The sequence below is a fragment of the Empidonax traillii genome, unplaced genomic scaffold (assembly GCF_003031625.1).
Source record: "Empidonax traillii isolate 1590-97213 ecotype Southwest subspecies unplaced genomic scaffold, ASM303162v1 scaffold189:size1549363, whole genome shotgun sequence".
Classification (NCBI taxonomy): Eukaryota; Metazoa; Chordata; class Aves; order Passeriformes; family Tyrannidae; genus Empidonax; species Empidonax traillii.
In genome coordinates, this window is record NW_020955382.1 from 1,475,774 (window position 1) to 1,498,411 (window position 22,638).

Below are 22,638 nucleotides of genomic sequence, written 5' to 3' on the forward strand. Positions count from 1 at the left end.
GTGCACCTCCTGCCATGACCTGCCTGTTCCAACCAAAGAGCCACACCAGGTGCCTCGGGGGTGGAGAGGCACCCATGCTGCCGACGTTGTCTTGGTCTGTTGTCTTGGTCCCTGTGGTATGGCTGTTACCCACCAGCACAGGGGATTGGTTCTGTTTCACAGAATCACAGAATCAGCCAGGTTGGAAAAGACCTCTGAGATCATCAAGTCCAACCTATGACCTAACACCACCTTGTCAACTGGACCACGGCACTCAGTGCCACACCCAGTCTCTTCTCAAACACCTCCGGGAGCGGTGACTGTGCCACCTCCCTGGGCAGCCCGTTCCAATGTTCAATCACTCTGTCTGTAAAGAACTTCTTCATAATGTCCAACCTAAACCTCCCCTGGCAGAGTCTTAAGACTGTGTCCTCTTGTCCTACTCTTGGTTGCCTGGGAGAAGAGACCAACCCACAGCTGGCTACAACCTCTTTCCAGGGAGTTGTAGAGAGTGATAAAGTCACCCCTGAGCCTCCTCTTCTCCAGGCTGAACAACCCCAGCTCCCTCAGCCTCTTCTCATAGGCCTTAAGTTCCAATAAGCAGCCTTGTCGTCCTTTGGACACATTCCAGTACCTCAACATCCTTCCTAAATTGAGAGGCCCAGTTTCCATCTGGTGTTCACCAAAATCCATCTGCCATCAGGGAAGGAGTAAGAACTACGTTAGCTGATCAGTGTAGTGATGTCTATAGACGCAACTCAATGGACAGACTTGCAGAGACGCGTCTTCCACCAGACCTGCCCGTGGCGCCAGCGTGGCCAAGGAGGCGCCGGGGTGGAGAGGTGTGAGCCACGCCCTGCAGGAGCCTCCGCCAATGGGGAGCCCGGCAGCCAGGCATCGCCTCGCCCCATTGGCTGGGATGGCTGGGAGGGGCCTCCAGCAGATGCGGTCGAGGCTTCGCCCATCATTCCCGGAGCCGGGGTGGCGGGAATGGGCCCGCACGTGGCGGCCTCGTGCGCTGGGCACGGTGTCACCAGGCCCCTCCCACTCTGCGATGACGTCACGGCTCTCGCGAGAGCGCTCAGTGCTGCCCCTTGTGGACGCAGGTGAGCCCCGCGCTCGGGGGCCCGCCCCCTCGCTAGGCCCCGCCCCCCGGCCGCGCCCAGCTCGTCCGGGCAGCCAATGGGAGCGCTGCCCCAGTCTCTTCCCATTGGCTGTCCCCCTGGCATGCAAATGAGCCCCGACGTCACTTCCTGGGACAAATCGAGCGCCATTTTCTCTTTCTGGCGGCCGATGCGGCGCGGGCGGAGGCGCGGGGGGCGGGCGCTGAGCGGAGCGCCGAGCGGGGCTCCGGCGGTGCCGCCGCCCTGGCGGGGCGTGCGGTGAGCGCGGCGGGCGGCGGCGGCAGAGGCAGAGGAGGCGGGGCCGCGGGGCGGGGCGGCGGGCGCGGCGCGGCGGGCGGGGGCGCGGCGGCACGGGCAGAGCCGGGGGCAGGGCCGGGGGCAGAGCCGCAGCCCTGAGCAGCGGGCGGCGGCCGTGCGGGACGGCGGCGCGGCGGGAGGCGGCGGCAGCAGGAGGAGGAGGAGGAGGAGCAGGAGCACAGCTCGGGAGGAGGAGCGGCGGGGGCTCCCCCTGCAGCCCGGCCGGGTACGTGCGGCGGGGCGGGCCGGAAGGCGGGGAGCGCCCGGGGGCTGCGCCCTCTCGGCGCGGCGGGAGCTGCGAACGCGGAGCGGCTTCGCCCGCAGCGCCGGGACCGGACGGTCGCTTTCCCTGCCCCGCAGCCCCAGCCGTGGTCTGGAGTGGCCCCGCCGGCCATCGAAGGAGGCTGTGTGGCGCCTCGGAAAAAAAACCCGGTGCCTCGCCGGGAGCGGCTGGTTCGCTCATGGTTTGCGAATTCCAGCCCGCACCTCAGCCATAGGGTGTGTGTAAGGAGCGGGCTGAATAGGTTGTCTCGGAGTCTGTGGACGAGTAGTTTTAATTGCTTCTGGTGGATTGTTCTAATTTGAAGCAGTTTGTATCAGAGCGTTAGCTTGGATGGTGGGAAGGGCGTGCGTGGGGATTCAGCGCTTCGCCATCAGTTAATGGGATCACTTAATGGCAAAAGGCAGCGGGATGCGAAATTACTGTCCTTGTGGTACCTCAGGAATTCATGCATTTGAAAACAAAGAAAAGGTTCGTGAATAGTGTATACAAACATAGCCCTCATAATGCAAACCGTGAAAACCGTCCAGATGTGCTTGCCTTGTGCTCGAGGGCGGGTACTGGGGAGTTTCAATTGTCCTGGTTTGTAAACAAAGTAAAAGGCACGCGTTTGACTCCTGCTGCAGCGCTTCATTGTTCTGTACGGTCAAAATTCCCAGCAACTCTCAGCTGATACAGTTCTGACGTGTACGTTATTGGGGAGGAATTGGTGGTTGTTCTTAACAGTTTTCTGTTGTCAAAAGTAAGTGTTTGATCCCCTAAAAACTGTGAAGACTTGAAATGAAGTGCTTTGTAAAGACTCACTCTTGGGATATGCACTCTGTAATCTAGAAATCCTAGTGCTGCTTTTAATAAACTTTCTGTTATATTTAGATCAGGAAAAGGGGATTTCTTTAGCACAATGTCTAGCCACACTGTAGGTAAAAAATAAGGTATATTATAAACTGTAAGAAGACCTTTAATTCCTATGGTTCGTTTCATGAAAGTTTTGTGAGAAAACAACAACCTCCACTCCCCCAGGTTATAGCAAATCTTCAGCAACAAGGAAGAGCACACAGAGTTTTGTGATACCTTATGTTTTTCCGTTGGGAGCTCCTTGATTTGGGTTAAATCCTGCTGATCACTGGCAGAACTGGCTTGTGTTTGAACACTTCAATTCCTCTACTGAAACCTGTTGCACAGCCTTGTTTTTTTTTTTTTTTTTTCTCCACTTCTTGTCCCCCTGATGAATGATTAAGGTTTCGTATTATCTGTGCTATGGACTGCCCTGTGCATCTGTGAAGTGCGAAGTCTTTGGGTCACACCAAACTGACTGTTGCAGTACAAACGCAGTTGTACTTCTCCTAGAGTGGCTGGGCTTGGTGTGTGACTCTTCTGCTCTCACACACGTGGGTCTGATGGGTCCTGCAGGATTTGAGTAGGCTCCATGCCCATGCTCAGGTCACCTTGGATGCGCTTGGATCCTGCTGGGTTAAAGTTCTGACTAATGCACAGAAGGGACTTCCAAGGGAGTCAAAGTGTTGTGTGAGTTCCTGCTTTAGGAAGGCTCCATGAGTTTGAATGGTGTTGTCCCTTCTTCTGACTGGTCTTGGATAACAGGGATTTGATCGTGTGTTAATGAACCATCACAGTAGTTATTTAAACCACAGCAGGTAACATTAGGGATCTAAATTCGTTTTGGTTTGACTTGTTAGGCAAGATGCAGGTTGGTGTGTTGTGTCTTTTTCTGTGTAATCACATGGCTTAGTGCTCTTCCTTGTGTAAGCAACTGTTGAATGGATGGCTGCCTTTGTGTTGTGCTGGGTGACCTTTTCAGCAGGTATGTGATTTATAGCCATGAGAACAGCAAAATTATTGTGACTTTAAAAAGAGTTCTATGATTCCAGACCCCCAAAGGTTTCTGCTTTAGTTGCACAAAGAAAAGTTTAATATTTTTTTTATCCTGAGAGTTGTATCACATTGCACTTGGATAGAAATTGGAATTTAAGATGATAAAGAGGAATTACGTTGTTGGCCAGAACTGCTCATGTTATTTTTTAATAAGATACATTTTAATTTACAACAAGTTTAATAATAAACAAGGACAGTATCTGTTCTAATCGATTGACTGTTTTTCTTTCCAGGCATCATATCTCCCAAAATGTGTTAAAACACCTAGAGAAGTTGCTAGGAAGCTATAAGCGTTTCCCTCTCCCTCCATAGGCTGGATAAGCTTTGATGGTGCCGCCATGCTCGTAAATCTGGTTTGGTCTCTCTCAGAAGGCACAGATAAGAGTCCAGGAAGTGGAACCCACCATGTAATATGTGGTTAAGCAGATACCCAGGTGTGACCTCTTGTAGGACTTGTAAGCTTATCAGAAACAAAACAAAATTGCTGAAAGTAAAACTCCACATGGCCAAGCTGAACTCACGTTATTCTAGGCAATTTCTCAATGTCCTCCTGTCTGCTCTCTTTGCCACCCAGTGCTCCTATGCTTTAGATTCTTAGAAATAGTAGATCACATGCTCTCATTTCATTTTTAGGAGCTAAGCAGTTTTTACTGTTTTCTCCACTAATACTATCAACTTTTAATGACTTTAGTGCAATGAAAATAATTTTTATTGGTGCTTGTCAGTTCTGATTACTGCTGAAATACAAGCTGATAAACAAACCTTTATAAATATTCCCACCCAAATGTCCCCAAACCCATAAGCCTTTATAAAGACCAAAGTCTTTTTAAAAATCTCTTTTGCAGTTACTAGTGACAGTTACTAGATAAAATGTATAAAAACTAAGAATGATTCAATGCCAAGGCAGATAATATGAAAGGACAAAATGGTAGACTAGTGACTTTGACTGCAAAGATTGTTACCTTGTTGTTTAGGCTAGCCTTAAATACTGCAGTACTACTGGAAGGAAAGAGTTGTATCTGTGATCTTTGCTGAAAAGCTGAATGTATTTAGATGTTACAGTTTTGTGGTAACAAATGCTGTAGAAATGAATAGAACCTGTAGAGTTGCATAAAACTTCAGTTTTTTGCATCATTATGGAGGTCTTCTCCTAAGAAACAGCAAATACAGAATAGATTGATGTGGAAAAGGCCTGAGTAAAAGTTGAATATATTTTTTACAGCTGGATTTGAGACACCAGCTGCTAAAATTAATTCTTTTATTATGCTATTAACTTGTCTTGGTTCTGTTTATGAAATGGTACTGACTGTGAAAACTCAATGGGTTATCAGTTTTTTTGGGAACAGCAGTTAAAAGTAGTTAAGGATAAATTTGTGTTTTCAGTAGGCAGCACAGTAGAAGGATTAAGACTCGGGCTAGAGTAACTCAGGTTTAGTTTTACTGGAGTTCTTTCATGTTGAATTTGCCGACTAAGAATGGGATGTGTACCAACAAATGGTGGTTATTCACGGAACCAAAATGCAACTTAAGGCACGAAGAATATCCAAAATATAAGTAAAGCAAATTAGTAGTAAAAGATTGTGGATAATAAACTGCATAGTAATCAGGGAATTAAAATGAGGGCTTGAGGGAATAAGCTTAGAAGGTTGAGATCTTGTGACCTTTGTGATGGGGCATTGATGGTCTAATGGATAGAGAGAATCCTAAGAGGGTAGATTTTAGATTGGATATTAGGAAGAAATTCTTAACTGCGAGGGTTGTGAGCTGCTGGAACAGGCTGTCCGGAGAAGCTGTGGCTGCCCCATCCCTGGCAGTGTTCAAGGCCAGGCTGGATGGGGCTTGGAGCAACCCGGTCTAGTGGAAGGTGTCCCTGCCCATGGCAGAGGATTGGAACTGGATGATTTTTAAGGTCACTTCCAACCCAAACCATTCTGTGATTCTGGTGTTAGATGAGTAACTTAAGGACCTTACTGCCAAGCAGGTTGTTTAAATACCAGCTGATCTGAGCATGGTGAAGTCCAGCCAGCTCTGTTGTTACCTGCAGCGGACCGCGGGGTTGATGTGCATTAACCTTCTATCACAGAGGGACTGATCAAAAAGCTTTGACCAGAGACTATGCAAATTCCCCGTGGACTTCACTTTAAAGATGATTTTGTGTCCTATTTTTGCTCCTTGGAGTTAATTAGAATGCCAGATCAGTTACTCTGATTTATTCCATTATTTATAGGGTCCCGTTCTACACCCACCCCAATGGTATCAGAATGTCTTCTGGACTTCTTGCTGATGAAAAACATTAGAAAACAAGACCAGCGTCCATCAAATGGGGTTCCCTCTCCACTTCTCTCTACACACCTTTCCTTTTGAGGGAGAAGAAGAGAAGAATAGTATGTGAGTTGTTGGATTTTTGATTACAAACCCCTTCAATTTTATGTTTTATACATAAATTAAGGTTTGGGGAGTTTACAGAGTAAAAACCTTCTTCATAATTTTTGTGGGGTTTGCATGTGTGGGGGTTATTGAGGCTTAGCTTGTAGCTGGTGTCTTATGTGCAAGGGGATTTTGCAACTGTTTACAGGAAAATCTTGTCATCTGAGGCGAAGATCTTCTGTTAACAGGGATCTTGCTTTTTGTAGTGAAGTATAGCTTTTCAAGACATTTGAGACTTGACAAGGATGAAGTGCTGTTTGGGGATTTTCTTTTTTTTTTTTCTTTTTCTTGTTCAGACTTGGATGGATGAATTATTTAGAAATAAGGACTAAGATGTTGTAAATGCTCCTGGATCATCTGCCAGCTATTTAAGAACCAAATACCTGAGAAGCTCCCAGTGACCTTTTTCAGTGCAGGGTAGTTCTTTTGTATTCTGTGCCGGTTTTAGTTTCTTAAATCTCAGTCTAAATTGCATTTTGCTGGAATCCAGGAAGCAGTTGACGCAATTAACAAAGGCACATACTTCTAAATCTAAGCCCGTGGGGATACCTGATTACTTTACAACCTTGTGCAGGAAATCTAGGTTTTACTAGCAATCATATTATTTTAAACATGTACATACATGACAGCAAAACAACTTCTCAAAGACTTTTTTATCTTGATGCTCACATTCAACGTTAAAGGTGTTGAATTTCTCCTTCTTGGTGAGATGACAGTAATTTTCTGAATAGAACTTAATAAAATTGTGGTGTTCATGTTCTTTTTACAAAACCCCCACAAAGCGAGTATTTCTGCCATGTAGATAAAAGGAGATCTGAAAGAAAAACTTGGAGTTTTTCAAAAATTCAGATTCTCTTTCCTTCAAGAGCAGTCAAGTGATCTACTGGGAAATATTAATGAATCCCATTTCTTTGGCTCAAGAATCTGGGTTTGCATATTTAAAAAATAGCGTCTTGGCCTGTATCGGAAATAGGGTGGCCAGGAGGACCAGACTGTCCCTCTGTACTTGGCACTGGTAAGGCCACACCTCGAATCCTGTGTTCATTTTTGGGCCCTTCACTCCAAGAAAGACACTGAGGTGCAGTAGCATGTCCAGAGTAGGACGATGAAGTTGGCGAAGGCTCTGGAGCAGAAGTCCTGTGAGGAGTGGCTGTTGGAGCTGGGGGTTGTTCAGCCTGGAGAAAAGGAGGCTCAGGAGAGACCTTATTGCTCTCTACAGCTACCTGAAAGGAGATTGTAGACAGGAGAGGATCAGTCTCTTCTTCCAAGGAGCAAGAGATAAGACAAGAGGAAATAGCTTCAGCTTGCACCACGGGAGGTTTAGGTTGGATAATAGGAAGAACTTCTTCACAGGAAGGGTTTCCAAGCACTGGAATGGGCTGCCCAGGGAAGTGGTTCAGTCCCCATCCCTGAGGTATTTAAAAGACACGTTGGTGTGGTGAGGAGTGAGATAGTTTAATGGTAGACTTGGCAGTGCCGGGTTAACGGTGGGACTCAGTGATCTTAGATGTCTTTTCCAACATAAATGATTCTATTCCATGTTGGTTTGGATTTTAGTTTGTGTTTTAAGACTGTTAAATGCAAGTGCCTGCGTTCAATTATTCTGTCACTTTTTTGTGTGTTTGAGTTGTTGTTTTTTTTTTTCCTCAGGAAAAGTGCAAAATGTTTCAAATTCCTGTTCAAAATCTTGATAATGTCAGGAAGGCTCGAAGAAAGGTGAAGGACATTCTTGTGGATCTCGGGCTTGACAGCTGCAGGGAATTGCTGAAGGTAAAGCATTTGAAAGAATGTAAACCAATCTGAAATGTAAACCCTTGAAAAATATTTCACTTTCTAGTGTATCTATGATGTTCCTCTGCCGCAGATCTTTATGGAGGGGTCTTTACTTCAAGAATTACTCACTGGTGACTGATCATATGCCAGGGGAGGAATTTCGTGTGTTAGTATGCAGCACTGAAAGAAAATGTATTTCTCAACAGGATGTGTTATAGATAGTGCTGCATATTCTCTGCTAGGAATGTTTAAACAGAAGGAACAGTACAGCTTCAAGAAAAACACCACAGACTAAGGAACTGTTATTTATGTTCTATGCAGCAGCTTTTTTTCAAGTTTTTAAAAATCATATGCAGATGAGGGCTTGAGTCTACTCAAAGACATCAGGTATCAAGGGCAAGCCTCTGAAGAGATACAAATTGTCTGCATTTCTGAAAAGGGCCTGGCAATTAACCCAGTAATCTTGTTGCAGGCCCGTAAACTTTGTGGCCAGGGAAAAATACCAAAATTGTTTTACTGAGCTGTAGTTTGGTTTTGCATCTTTAGAAGTATATGCAAATGTACTGGGGCGATTTAGATGAACCTTCTACCATCGCTGCCCCTTCCTGGAGAAAACTCTGTGCAACAATCAGGAGGAATGCACACCAGGAGATTGGCAAGCCTAATACCAGGAAAAGGGCAAAGGCAGTAACGCAGCTCGGTGACTAAACAGTGAGCTGGTGCACAGTCTGTTCTGTCTCTTTATTCATGACTTCACCTTGACCACAGTCAAGAGTTTGCTTCTATGTGATGGAACTAAAGTAGGTTTAATACTCTGTAGGGTTGCTGTTGTGACTTTGTGGTGTTTCTTTTTTTTTTTGAAACTGTACAAGCAAATGATTGGAAAAAAAATTGTACGCGCATAACTGATTTTGGAACATTCTTGGTTATTGCAGTTGGACAATGTTGGATGTATCTAAATGTCATAATAGCTCAGGGGAAATTGTAATGTCTAGTAATTTCCATTTACTTACCGTTTTTATTGTGTTATGTATTGTTTTGTGATCAAACCTCTAACTCAGAACCTGAGTCCTTCTTGACTGTTTGAAGTAGAAATGTTTTGATGTTTTGTTTTTTTTTTTCCCCAGGTTATCTGGGGCTGGTTTTGGTACAACTTTAGCAGCAGGAAGAACGGTTTCTAGGGTTTGATTTGTGCTTGGCTCGTATGGTGATGGTATTTTTTTTGGTAATATAGGGTGGGTAAGGTCTTAATAGAATAGAATCATAGAATGGCTTGGGTTTGAAAGGACTTGAAAGACCATTTAGTGAGAAGTATCTAAAGCTTGTTTGTTTTCTCAAATGTTGAGATTGAGTTTTGGGCTCCTTGTGACAATTTAGGAAATGGAAAGAAATGATATGATAAAATGTGACTTTCCATCTGGTCTTAAAATTGGTCTTACACTGTTCTAATTAGGCATGATAATGGACAGTAGTTTGTGAGGAAGGTGATGGAGTTTCACATACGACTAGTATCTCTTTGTAGGTTAAAGACCAAATTAGTTTTTAGCTGCTCAGAAGAAAACATGGGCTTTTTGTGCTAGATTCCTAGTTTGATACTCCAAGTAGTATGTTCAAGTACATTGTAAAGTCAGAGGTTTTCCTTTAAGAAACTGTTTTAGCTTCTCTAGCATATTGTGATCTTTAGGGCCGGGATGGTGATCAGAGGGATGGAACAGGAAAAGGGGAAGCAATGGTTTGATTTGAAAGAGGGTGGGTTTAGATTAGATGTTAGGAAGAAATTCTTTACTTAGAGGGTGGTGAGGCACTGGCACAAGTTGCCCAGAGAAGCTGTGGATCCCCATCCCTGGCAGTGTTCAAGGCCAGATTGGGTGGGGCCCTGAGCAACCTGGTGTGGTGAATGGCATCCCTGCCCATGGCAGGGGGACTGGATCTAGATGATCTGTAAGGTCCCTTCCAACTCAAACCATTCTGTGCTTCTATTCTATGTCTTCATTTAAACTATAAGCTCTTTATCTTTTTATTCTGGAAAACAGTGATGGTTTTAATACAGAAGGGAGAACAGTTCTTAGTTTAAAAATGTTTTTCTCTTTAAAGTAAAAATACCCACTATACATCAGGATTAGTCAGGTTTCTCTGGAGTTTTTTATTCCCTTCTTGTTACCTTTCCCATCTGTTTTCCTCCCTTCCTCTGAGAGACTGAGAAATGTGGGAAGGGCATAACAAGTTAGCAGACCTCTGTTTAAACCAAGTGTTCACAATAGACATTTGCACCTTTGACTAGCTGTATTGATAAGAATGGTTACATTTATCAGTAAATATTTTTCTGTAAGAAATAGCTGCTTCAGCAAAAGTATCTGGATGTGTGTTATCACATGCATTTGGCTTGTGGGAATCTGGTGTTAAAGTCTAAGAGCCTCAAACCAGAAATAGAACATGTTTTAGATAAGCCATAAACTTTAAGAAAACAGCACGTAATTTGCTCCAGCATATTTGGCTGAAGAATTCTTAATGAGTCTCAAGTCTCTTCATTTTCTCTATCAAACATAGTTCTCTGAGGTTCTAGGATTACTCTTGTTCCATGCAAGAGTTCTTCCTAAGGTGTTTCTGTTTTTTTTTATAAGAAGTTTTGGCTGAAGGGCAAATAGATGACTCATTCAGTGTCTAGGTGTTGATTAGATGGAAACGGATTTGTTTATTGTTGCCTCGAGCTTTTCTGTGTTCTCATCAGGCAGACTTGACTGTTTAAGAAACTAGAAAGCTTACTGCAAGCTCAGCTACATTTGTTTAAATTCTTGGATAATGTAATTTAAATCAAATTATCACTGGCATGATGTTCTGGCTTGCTGTAATTTGTTAAACACAAAGGAATGCTCATTTGCAAGAACAGGAGCCTAGTGCAGACAGAGCCTACATGAAGTAGGATTCTATATTTTATTGATTGCTAAAGGCTTTGTTTCTCTTTGCTGCTCAGTATATCCTCTGTTGTTACTAAATTTCACTTAAATACTGCGTGGTGGTTTTTTTAACCACAAACTGTTGGGTTTATGGATTCCACTCCTCTTGTAAGGTGATCTGATCTTAGATGGTATTTATTATCTGCTTCTGTTGTTCCAGTGGTGTGTGGTGTAGAGCTGGAAACATCTGGTCCTCTCTAGGTATCTGCAGAGTTTGGAGTGAAGAGGGGTTTGTGAAAGGGAAGGAGAACGCGAGGGGTGAAGCGATGCTCGTTTTCTGAGGGTAAAGCCTGGATTTGTAGCCTGTGGTTCATCTAAGACCCTCTTGTCTGCTGTTGGAGCTAGCCTGGGATCTTCAGAAATGCCTAGGAAACACGAGTCTAGTTTGGTGTGTGTGGTTTGGTTTTTTAAAGTCAGGTTTGTGTTTGGATATGTGCAGGCCACAGAAAACGGAAGATGAACTTTAGGATTTTTAGCATAGTAGCTGGCTTTGGCTTGAGGAACATAACCTGCTCTGGTGGGATTGATTAGAGGAAAGCTGTAAGGAAAGTTGCTTACCTTGACACAGGTGTTCCAGACATGATAATGTTGTTACTTTTACACCTTGAGGAAAAGTACTGCAGCTCTTGGAAACAAGCTTCTGTGAGTGTCTTTTGTTTTTCCAAAAAAAGCATAGCAATGCTAGGAAGATTTAATACTAAAACCTGTTGCAAAGTAAGGCATAGTGGTAAGATAATAAATGGAAGTAAGCAGTGAAATATTACAGATGTAGGTGGAGGAAAGTAGAGGGGGGGAAATATCTTTCAGTATTCGCTGTGAACTTGGCTGGAAGCAGTGGAATTAAAGTGTAAATATTTTCACTCCCTATATTATTTCAGTAACTATGAAATGTTCAGAATTCCTGCTATATTACCAGCCAGTAATATGAACAAATATTTGAGGTAAAATAAATCAAAGAGTGGTCAAAGAAGTAATTTCTTTTAACTGAGTTTTGGGACCTATATCTGAACACTGTGGGGATTTCTGAGTCATACTCTCTTTATGTGGGTTTTCTTTTATTTTTCCTTATTTTCTATTGAGGATTTCTTTATATTCAAAACAGACTGCAAAGGCAGATTGTTTCTTGTTTTCATTTTTCTTTTAGAATCTTCAAAGTTTTGATGCAGGTGAAAGCTACTTTTATAACACTTCATGGAGCGATGTCTCTCCTTGGGAAGCTGGGGGCAAAAGAAAGGTACGTATAAAATTTGTGTTAGAAATTCTGGGCAGACATGTATGGGGAGTTGCTGAATTCTGTAATTTTCAGGAATTGGAATACAGCTTTTTTATGGTAAGTTACCTCCAGTAAAGAGTACCTTTAGTTTAAGTGAGCGGAATAAATCTCGTTAATTGCTATGATGGTTTCTCTTTTTCCCCTCTCCTTTTTTATTTCTTCTTTATGCACATGAAAAAACATCATCTGTTACCAGGTCTGCTGGCCCCAGCCAGCATGTTATCTGAGCTCTTGTCTCACCAATTTTGTCTTTTTTGCCTTTTCCTCTACCTTCTGATTAAAAAAAGAAGTTCAGTGTTGGGAGATCTGTGTTAGATGAGCAAGGGAGGTTCCCCTTCCTCCTCAGACATGAAATAGGGAAGAATAGGATGAAGATGGACCGAGTGAAGCTTGTCTTCCTTCACCAGTGCTTTAGGCAAAAAGATTTCAATGAAAATGAAAATGGGCACTAGAGAGGGAGTTTTCTTTCATCCGTATTGTCTGGAGGGAGACAAGGCAGAGAGACCTGATCCCTTACCAGAAGGGAGAAATATGTGTCCTGACTCAGGCTAGTCAGCATGACCAGCTGTGTCTGTATCTGTCCAAAACAAGGTTGGAATCTGAGCTGATGAAATTCAGTGCAGAGCTGGTAATATGTTGCTGTGGAACGGATTTGCCAAACAGTGTCTTTTGGTTATTAAACTTGCTCCTATCCATTTTCTTTAGACAATCATGATTCTTTGATATGTATCAGTCACATATCATGCTGCCTAGATTTTAGAGAGCAGAAGTGATCCTTCAGGATGTTCTGTTCCAAAGTTGTTACCATAAGGGGAAAATAAGTTGCTTGAGCTACACTGGAAATTCAGTAGGCTGGAGAAGATACTTATTTAAATGAAGTTGGTGGTTTCCAGCATTAGTGCTGTTTTTAGGGAGACATTAACAATTCTGGAAGAACTTTGAGTTCTTGAAGGCTGTCCTGTCTTTCTGCCTGTCTCTAGGTTGTGGGGAATGTGAGACTACACAGCGGAAAGTGTTACATGTGCTGGAGTATGTTCTTTGGAGTAGGACTAATCAAATTTTCCTCAATATCTCTAATAAGCCTTTTTTTGGATCCTATTTTGTACAGTTGAGGGTTGTATTGGTTAATCTCTAGTATGCTTTGTTTTTCCCAAGGGGGCTTAAAATTCTTATTTTGTCAGATTTTCTATAAAACTGGGATAGACTGGTGGACTCTAATAGCACCTGCGAACATAAAAGGCAGATCAGATGAGTATGCAAGAAGAACATGCTGGCAAAATTATTTCTAAGGTGCCTCTTTTTGTTCTTTTGCTGAAGTCTTATAATTTTTACCTCTATCAGAGAAACCCAAATTATCTAAGAAGACATGGAAGATATTTCCCTAGATTTATCAGCATGCAGGCACTGGGGCTGTTCAGTACTTGCTGGAACATCATTACTACAGAACAGCAAATTAATTCAGCAGTTGGACCACTTAACCTGTAGAGTGTTCTCATTGCATCTAACAGCAATTGTTCAGACTTTGCAGGAAGGAAGCACTGACACTGTGGTACAAGTTTATGAGGACAAAAAGACCCAAACCAAAAGTGGGGTGGGTGATGGAGCTGAGGAGTCAAAGGGCCCAATATTTTAAAACATATAAGGTTTTCTAAGCCTTGGAGAACCAATTAAAGTAAGCAGTCACCTCTCTCTTTGTCACCTAACTCCTTCAGAAGTAAGGTGCATCTTTTAATGATGTTGTGTATGCTTCATTAGTTCACTAGTGGCACTGGCCTTTCTCCAGGCAATATACTTTAAAAGTAAGATTGATGCATCTTCTAATTTGCTCTGATGGTGTTTACTAGCAGCTGACATTAGACACCTAGAGAGTATAAATAGAAGATAATTCAGTGATACCTTAGCAGTGTACTTCTTCAGCAGCCTTAGCCAGCCAGTGGCATTATCTGACCCAGTCCCTTGCACTTGGAGCTTAGATTTTGGTTATTATCAGATCATTCTGCTAGTACTGATAGTAGATGGCTGTTATCTGTAGATGACTGACTATAACCTCCATGGCTATAGGAAATGACAAAAAAGCCACAGACCCCGCACATATTTTGTTACTGTTTTTAATAATGTGTCAGTGAGACAGATGTGGGTGATCTAACTAGGCTGGATGCTGTACTAGCAGCACAGATTGTTCCCTCTGGGTTCATAAGGGGCAAAAATCAATAAGGTGAAAAACACAGGTAGAGGGAACAGAGAGATTCCACTAGATGTCTGAGGGGGCACTTCCTAGGAAGTTGATCAGAAAAAAAAAGTTAATCGGAAATAATGTTCACACAGATACAAAAAGTCATGCTATCACGTGATATAGAACTGAGGGACCAAACCACTGCTTGGTGGAAGATTATAGCTATATTCTTATACAGTTAAAATCCTTTCCTGAGGAGAATCTGTGTGCTCTGCACTGAGTGTGCTAGAGGAAATCTCTGAAAAAATTACTCTGATGGGATGTCCAGTCGGTATGAGACAATACAAAGAGGTCATTGCTGTTTTTTCATAAAAGGAGGTTTTAGTCCTTTCTATTGTTATTTTAGCTCCAAAAGAATGTTCTTAAAAAATTGCTCTTTTGTGGCTTTGCTGGGAAGGTACTTCTGGAGAGTTTTCAGGAAAGAGTAGACTGTTGAAATACAGAAAAAGGATCCCGCCTGTTCTCTCTTCTCTCGTAGATGGGAGCAAACCCTTAACTAAATAAAGCTTTTACAAGTGCTATGTTAGAAGGCCTGCTATTCCTAATTGCTAATTCCCAATTCCTCCTGTCTGTGGTGGCACACAAATTCTTCTTAGCTTGTTCTGTGATTGCTTCAGAATTACTTCTTTTGAACTGGAGTAGAAATGAACTCACTTAAGGCTTCTCAATACATCATAATGAAGCAAAAAGGGCGCAGATGTTTCTCCCTTTAAGTATGTCATCTTTAAATCTGCTTTTCAAAAACAGAAGGAACTGAGAAGATGCGTGCTATATGTCCAGCGAAGGCGTTTTTGACAGGTGATGGTGCAGGCTTATTTTTGAACAGATAACAGCAATGTAGGAACTGGCAGTTTCTAAGTGGTTGTTTTCCTTTTCTTTGCAGAGATACAGAACAAAGCCGTACTGCTGTAGCTTATGCAAGTTCTCATCAAAATTGCTTACTTCATTCAAGAATCACTTGCATCGTTACCATGAGGATGAAATGGACCAAGAGATGGTGGTTTCTTGCCCAAAATGTGCGTTTGCTTCTCACCCCAAAGTAGTGGGAAAACACATCCGGATGTTTCATTCATCTAATAAAAGAATACAGAACTACACAGTTAGCATTTTGGATGGCATGAAACAATGTAGGACTGACGTCATAAATTTCACGTGTCTAAAATGTCAATTCACAGACACCTTATATTACAATATGAAGAAGCACGTGCTGATGAACCATTTTAAAAATTTGATAAGTATATATTTTGGTGAGAAATCTGATGACAGCGCAGCAAATTCAATTGAGTACTACTGTAAAAAGTGTAATGCTTCTGCAAACAGCCCAGATTCTTTAATGTATCATGTCTTGACGGCTGACACGCACCGAGACCTAGAGAACAAACTTCGGTCTCTGATTTCGGAACATATTAAGAAACCTGGAGCAGTGAAAAAAATGTCTATTGCTCCAAAGCCTCTCCAAGGTGTGACAGTGGCTGCTCCATCTGCAGCTGTGATGGAACCTGCTGTTGTCCCAGCAGGTTCCATCACAGCTCCAGCTTGCATCCAGCTTTCGTTTCCACAGAATAATCAGAACCAGAGTGTGGTGCAGCCAAACGCAGTTCAAAACCCAGTTGGACCACTGACTGTTCCAAGTGCCTCTGGTAGCCTTCCACATACAACTTCTGCTCCCGTCGTTACACCGTCACACGTCGCTCTTGTACCCAGCAATCCTCCTGTAGGTCAGAACAACATTAGTATCCAGCCGTCTCCTTCCCAGCCTATCCTTGTTTCCCACGGGCTCCCTCTTAACCATTCTGTTGGGACCATAAATAGAACTGTGGCCCCTGCAGTTCTTCCTCTTAATCAGCCTGTCAGGCCCGGGCTCTTTCCTGTAAATCAGCACATTGGTACTATAAATGGTCCGGTTCCAGCTATTACTCAGCCTGTCGGCCCTGTGAATCAACCGGTTGTTCCAGGAGTCCTCCCAGTGAATCAGCCAGTTCCTCCAGGAGTTCTCTCTGTCAACCAGTCACTTGGGAACATGAATAGACCCATCGATCCCAGGGTCTTTCCTGTGGCGCAGACAGTCGGGTCAGGTGTTCTCCAACTTAACCAGCCTGTTGCCTCTGGTGTGGTTCCTGTCAGGCAGCCCGTTGGACCTGGGTTTCTTCAGCTTAACCAACCCGTTGCCCCAGCAGTTATCCCGGTAAATCAGCCGGTTCAACCTCCGGTTTCTCAAAACGCAGCTTTTTTGACTGCGGGCTCTATACTGAGGCAGTTGATTCCCACTGGAAAGCAGGTCAATGGCATACCTACGTACACGCTGGCCCCGGTTTCAGTGACTTTGCCTGTTCCTGCGGGCGGTGGAGTAGCGACTGTTGCGCCCCCGCAGGTGCCCATCCAGCTCATGCAGTCTGGGTCGGTGGCCCAGCTGTCCCAGTCTCCGGCCAGCGCACCCTCCCCTCCCGTGGTTCTGACCTCTGAGAACGTGTCCTTACAGGCCTCCCCACCTGGCCCTGAAACAAGCCAGGCTGTCAGGCAGGCCAAGCAGTGGAAGACTTGCCCTGTTTGCAATGAGCTTTTCCCATCAAATGTCTACGAGGTGCACATGGAGGTGGCCCACAAACCACGCGAAGTGAAAGTAGAAATCCCGGAACCCGACAAACTGGCGGCTTGCGCACCCTTTCTAAGGATGACGGAAAAGGCGATCCGGTGTTACGCCTGTAAATGTTTTCTCTGTGAGGAAGAGCTCATGAAACATCTCTTCATGCATGGCTTATCTTGCTTATTTTGCACAGGTACTTTCTATGACTTAAAAAGCCTCGTGGAGCACAACAAAAGCAGACACAATGGGAGAAAGCAGTTGCATGCAAATTACAGCAACAGAGGATTTCAGCTGGTTAGTGATGCTCAGGGTGACCTAGTGTTTCCACACTTCGATTTCAATACAGTGTTACCAAATGAAGACATGGGTGAAAGAGAAGTACATTTGGCAGTTCTTGTTGGAATAAATTCAACGATTCTTGTCCCTGTTTACATCAAAGTGAAACCTCAGACAGCAGAAGTGAATAGGAGGTGCACCAGAAAAATGTTTACCTGTCCCTTTTGCTTAGGTACGTTCGCTGGTAAAGAAACCTATGAAAAGCATTTGAAAGAGAGGCATCATATAATGCCAACTGTACATACAATTTTAAAGTCTCCTGCTTTCAAGTGCATCCACTGTTGTGGTGTGTACACTGGAAATATGACTCTAACAGCTATTGCTGTGCATTTGCTCCGTTGTAGAAGTGCTCCCAAAGACAAAGACACCAACTCAAGCCTGAAGATGCAGCTTGAGCGTACCGAGAGGGAAGAGCTGCTGTTTCTGAACGGTGAAAAGCACGTTTCTCTGATACTGAAAAGAAGGCAATCGGATTCCTGCTTTGTTGCAGAAGACCAAAAGAATAAGGAACAGCAGCCTCTGAGCTTAAGCACTGGCATAGCTCTGTCTCCAGAGAAAGACATGATTTCAGGGGTAGTGCCTTTCAAACGACAAAAGATTAGGACTGAGATGAGGAAGCTTCCTTCTAGTGAGGATCTTCGCTTTCTGGCGGTGGATCCTAATCGGTATGATCACAATTCGTATGAGGCGCAGAAACAGTTCTTGTCAGACTACTTTCACGAGAGGCCATATCCTTCAAAAAAAGAGGTGGAATTACTTTCCTTGCTGCTATACGCGTGGAAAATTGACGTTGCATCGTTCTTTGGAAAAATGAGGAATAAATGCTTGAAGGCGATAAAAAATCTCCAGCCATCTGTGCTGCTGGGTTTCAGTATGTCTGAACTAAAAACTGTTAATCACAGTTTGATTTTAAATGATGAACCATTAAATGACGAACCATTAGATACATAAACAAGCTTTTTTTTAACAGCTAAAAGCAATCCATAATTGCATACTTACCAGTTTAGCAGTTTATTATATTATTTGTTTTAACTTGCAGACTGGCCTGTTGAAGGGTGCAGTAGTACAAAAAGTAACATTCAGTTGTGACTGTTATTGTGAAAGGCACACGTAGCTGTGTATTTGAAAAAGCTAAAACCTTCAGACGTATGCATCTGGAATTTGTTTTAGCATTTTACTTTTCCTGGAGTAGTATTTTTTTTTTTTTTTTTTTTTTTTTTTTTTTTTTTTTTTTTTTTTGTTCCACTTCATTTCCCTTTCTTCCCCTTCAGGCTCCCCTTACATTTTTTATACCACCAAGTAAAACCCTTGTCCTGTTAAAAACAAATTTTATTTTATTTTTCTGCAATGTTGTCATCTTCTCTCAATAATGCAATGTGTAATGTTGGTTAAAATACCGAGGTAAACTATGTGAAAAACGTGTATGTGTTTATTCGTATTTTTAAGTCCTCCTGATTCTGAAGAAGTGATTGCGGCCTTTACATTCATTCATTGCCCCTTCAAATTCCCAATGCACTGGCATTTCTTTTCTTTTTTCCTCCTCAGTCAAAATACCTGTGCCATTTAAGTCTGGTGACTTGTAGTTTCTACTGAGTATTAACATGGTGAGGATTGAGGGGCTTGTGGGTGCCTACTGACGTGTTATAATGAACTGACTTCAAAATGGTTATTATCTGTTAAACAGATCTTGCTAACCAGAAGTGTTTACTCTTTTTGTTGGTGTTGAAGCTGTTGTTCTAGGCTTGGTAGCAGCATTTGTTTTATTTTCATTTTCAAAAAACAAAGCTGCTTTGCAGAGTGTCAGGTGGCTTTGTTACATGGAGTATATGACGTCTGTGCACATCACTTACCTGTAGAGACCCTATCCAAATATCACTAAAATTTGTTGAAAAATCTGACTTTTATTTTGAATTGCTGTTTTATGAGGTAGGAACTGAGCAGAGCCTCTTCCCCAGCAAATTAGATCCCTGGGTTGAAGTCCCTTGGATGAGAAATTGTACAGGCTGAAACTGGATTAATTGGTAACATCAAGACTTTAGGCTGTTGAGTACCTGAACCAATGATATTCATGTAGTGATTGTTTTTTATTGGCCTGTAGAGAGCATCAGAACAGTATAAAACTGAAATAGGCTTATCTCCAACGTGAAGGAACATCCCTGTCACAGAGCACAGAAAAGCTGTTGGGAAGGTTCACTTGAGTTGAAGCACGAACTGGTGACCTTGTTGAGTACTGTCCTCTCTTTCTGGATATACCTGTTTTCATCTGGCTTGTCGAAGAGTTCCTCCAGTCTTAATTAACAGCCAGTTACATAATAAATAACCTGTAAGGTGACTTATTTTTTATTCCTCCTCTGCATCCCCCTCTTCCCACCCTTCTTTCTCAGAAGAAAACAGGAGAGTTCACTTGTGCCAGTGTTTGTTATAAGGAAGGGGGTGATATGCACAAGCTTATTTCTATTTTTTAAAGTAGTAAGCATACTTTGGCCAATGCAATAGTTTTAAAAGCAGATGCAGAATGTTTTTAGTGCTGTTTCTGAGCAGCTGTGACATTTTTAGCGGAACTTGGTGAGTTTCCACCTGAGGTGCTATAAGCTGTTTGGAATTATATTTTGGATATAATCTTAATATTTTCATATCAGTTCCTTCAGAGAGTTTTAATGTGTACGTAACATATGGTTACTTAGAGAGGATCTGCTGTTTGGAAAAATGTAGTAATTTAATAGCAGGGTTAAACAAACATAAACACCATTGATGGGATCATCCACGCACCCCACCCCAAAAACTGACAGTGATTAAGAAACATTGTGTTCTTACAGTCTCATTCAAAATTATCATTAAAAATATTTGACCATAGCACAGTTTATTAAACAGTGAGGAAGAGGGATGCTCCATAGAAGTTCTGAAATGGAGGCACTCGTTCTCGCTCTTACAGCCTTGGTCCTGTGAGCTCTGACATCTTTGGGGTAGTTCTGCTGGTATTGGTGAAACTCTGACATGGAGAAATTCGGCAGTGTGCATCTGGGGAAGGCTTACCATGGATGGTGAAAGATTCTAGCTGTAACAGTGTGGCCCTGGGGAGCTGAGAAGTCATTTCAGGGTTCATCCACGCTCAAGGCACCAAGGGAACAGTCCTGTCTTACCAGAGTTTTTCCTACATGGTATCCAGTATTGATGTTAAGCATTTTATTTACTGTACTTTGATTTCACAGTTTTAAATAAACCAGATTTTTAACTTAGGTATGTGTGCAAATGATTACCTATCCTCTCCCTACCCCCTTTTAATACATTCAGAGAACTTAATGTAAAGGTTTCTTTTGATGCAAAAGGCTGTTGAAAGAGACAAAAGGAAAGTAAGACCTAGAACTTGGATCCAGGTGCTTTAGGTAGACCTTATTGCTTTATAGTAGTATCTTAATTTATTATGTCAGATACTGATAGCTGCATATTTTCCTAGAGACTGATTCTCTTAAATATTGGTACTGATTTGCTATCACTAAATGCTCCTGCTCTCACTGAGTACTGCAGAAATAAAGAAAAAAACAGATGAATTTTAAAAATGGTGACTGAGAACACTGTGTGGTCTCGTTTTTCAGGAAAGCCAAGGAACTTGAAATCAGCCAAGATAAAAATCAGTGGCTTTAACTAAAGTAGGCTTTTTGCTGTAGGCTTCTCATGTGTGAAGTAATTTGGTCAGAAAGTGTTAACTCTGGGAAGATACGTTACCCCTGTCTGGGGCTCCATGTGGGCAGTGTGGTAGATACCTCTCTGGCACTTTTCTAAGGACAGGGCCTCATATTTATAGCAAGTGCTGTTGGGAATGGAAGACAAAGGATCTACCCTCTGCAGCAGACTTGGCGAGTACAAGCCCTTGAAGCATGTGGATGAAGCTCTCTGGTAACACTGTAAAAGAAACCCAGCTGGGAAGAATACTGGTTGGTTTGCAGGATGATTGTAGAAAGTAAGTTGTTCCTTGTGGGGCTGAAAAAAACCCAAACCTGCGTGTTTTCTGCTTGTGAAACGCATTGGTCTGGAAAAGTGTCCATGTCTGAGAAGTATTTTGTTGTGGTGGCATGAGTTTTGTGCCTGTGAAATAGTGTGATGACCTATTATTTCAATATGTAGTAGGAAGGTATATGCCTGTGTGCTGGGAATTAATATTGTTTGGTAAGCTGTCATTTTGGAAGGGGCCAATAACCAAGACACCTTTGTGACTGGTTTTCAGTACTGTATTCTTGTGTAGAGTGTGCCTACCTTCACCACTGCATGCGGTGTTTTTCCCCCTTCAGTGCTTAAAGTTCAAGAAAGCTCAGGGTCTAATTTAGGTAGGTGTTGAGTATAATTTTGGGTGTGCAGTTCTCAACAGAAGTATCCATAAAACTATCAAGCCTAGTGCAGCTTGATTTGTCAGACTTGATGGTGGACATGCTTTTGTAGAAAAGATCCTTGTTAAGTAGCTAAGTACTTGATACTTGCTAAGCACAGATACATGGAGAAAAAAGTTGCAGTCTAATAACAAGAGAAAAAAAAAAAAGCTCAATGAAAATTATTCCTGGCATTTTGTGAAGTCCGGGAGAATTTTCACTTATTCCTCTGCAAAACGTCTGTGAAAACGATAAATTGAGGGTATTCATGAATGAAGCAGAACTTTGCGGTGCTGCATTTAAAAGTCTTAACACCTTGCTTTGGTCCCTGCGTATCTCATTTTGTCCTTTCAGGTGTGACAAGCAGAACTGCAGCTGTCCATTTCTCTTTTTTTTTGCCTGGGTGGCAGATCCCAAAACCTGTATTATGTAGTTGTTGGTTCGCATTTGTCCAGTTTAACGTACTGAGGCAAGGGGTTTTTTTTGTTGGGGGGGGGCAGTCGTCCTGGTGGGACTGCTGTTGTCTCTGCTGCTCACTGGTTCTCACCTGGCCCACATCCATCTGGCCGCTGCTGTATGAGTAGCTGAAGAAGAATGCACACTTGTGGATAGGTAGAAAAATGCCAAGGCACCAACTCAAGGGCAGTGAAGTGCTACTAATGAATGTAGCGGAAGAGAGATTACAAAGAAGCACTGTAGATTTTTAGTTGTTTCTGCAGAAAAACAGAGGGGTGAGAAGTTACCCTGGTGGTTTCCAGCCTCCACTGAGATGGGGAGGACAGTCTCCTGTGGTCTGGGTTTACTGGCTGTGCTGTCACACACGTGGTTTGCCAGCAGATCACCTCTTAGAAAAGGTGATGCGGAAAGGATGCTGTTGGAGACCCTGAGATGCTGTCTTTGGCATGTAAGGACATTGTTTCCTGGGTTGTGAAATCATTTCCAGGTCATGAAGGACAAGTGCCCCTAACAATTTATGAAGTAATTTGCATATCATATAGACACAGTGCCATCCACCTACCACAGGACTGACATCATACACTATTCTAGAGACCAAGGACTGAATTGCAAGGTTCTCAGAGCTCTGTCTCCTCTCCTGATCTGGTCAGAGAATTAGGGTTGCAAGGGCA

General features: G+C 42.9%; 2 protein-coding genes across 4 annotated transcripts in view; both read left to right on the forward strand.

Moving 5' to 3' along the window:
- Positions 1-2,815, forward strand: part of RBFA (ribosome binding factor A) — a 22,618-nt gene extending 19,803 nt beyond the window's left edge. The window contains exon 8 of the mRNA XM_027886525.1: positions 2,726-2,815. Within this exon, the coding sequence (XP_027742326.1) occupies positions 2,726-2,800 (75 nt within the window). The 3' untranslated portion in view covers positions 2,801-2,815. The remainder of the gene's footprint in view (positions 1-2,725) is intronic.
- Positions 1,494-19,972, forward strand: ADNP2 (ADNP homeobox 2). Of its 3 annotated transcripts, none has more exons than XM_027886521.1 (5): positions 1,494-1,626; positions 5,798-5,958; positions 7,648-7,767; positions 11,869-11,958; positions 15,114-19,972. In XM_027886521.1, exons 3-5 carry the CDS (start codon positions 7,660-7,662, stop codon positions 18,099-18,101), a joined length of 3,186 nt encoding a protein of 1,061 aa, XP_027742322.1. In that variant the 5' UTR covers positions 1,494-1,626; positions 5,798-5,958; positions 7,648-7,659; the 3' UTR covers positions 18,102-19,972. The 3 variants fall into 3 exon arrangements, with proteins under 3 accessions (XP_027742322.1, XP_027742324.1, XP_027742325.1); XM_027886523.1 differs by having other exon boundaries at positions 5,798-5,954; XM_027886524.1 differs by lacking the exon at positions 11,869-11,958.
- The last annotated feature ends 2,666 nt before the right edge of the window (positions 19,973-22,638 follow it).

What these genes read in the sequence shown, in the direction of transcription:
- ADNP2 (XM_027886521.1), top strand. Translation starts at nt 7,660, where the DNA reads ATGTTTCAAATTCCTGTTCAAAATCTTGATAATGTCAGGAAGGCTCGA. An exon ending in GCTGCAGGGAATTGCTGAAG is followed by an intron (nt 7,768 to 11,868) that starts GTAAAGCATTTG and finishes TTTTTCTTTTAG; the next exon opens with AATCTTCAAAGTTTTGATGC. An exon ending in AAGCTGGGGGCAAAAGAAAG is followed by an intron (nt 11,959 to 15,113) that starts GTACGTATAAAA and finishes TTTTCTTTGCAG; the next exon opens with AGATACAGAACAAAGCCGTA.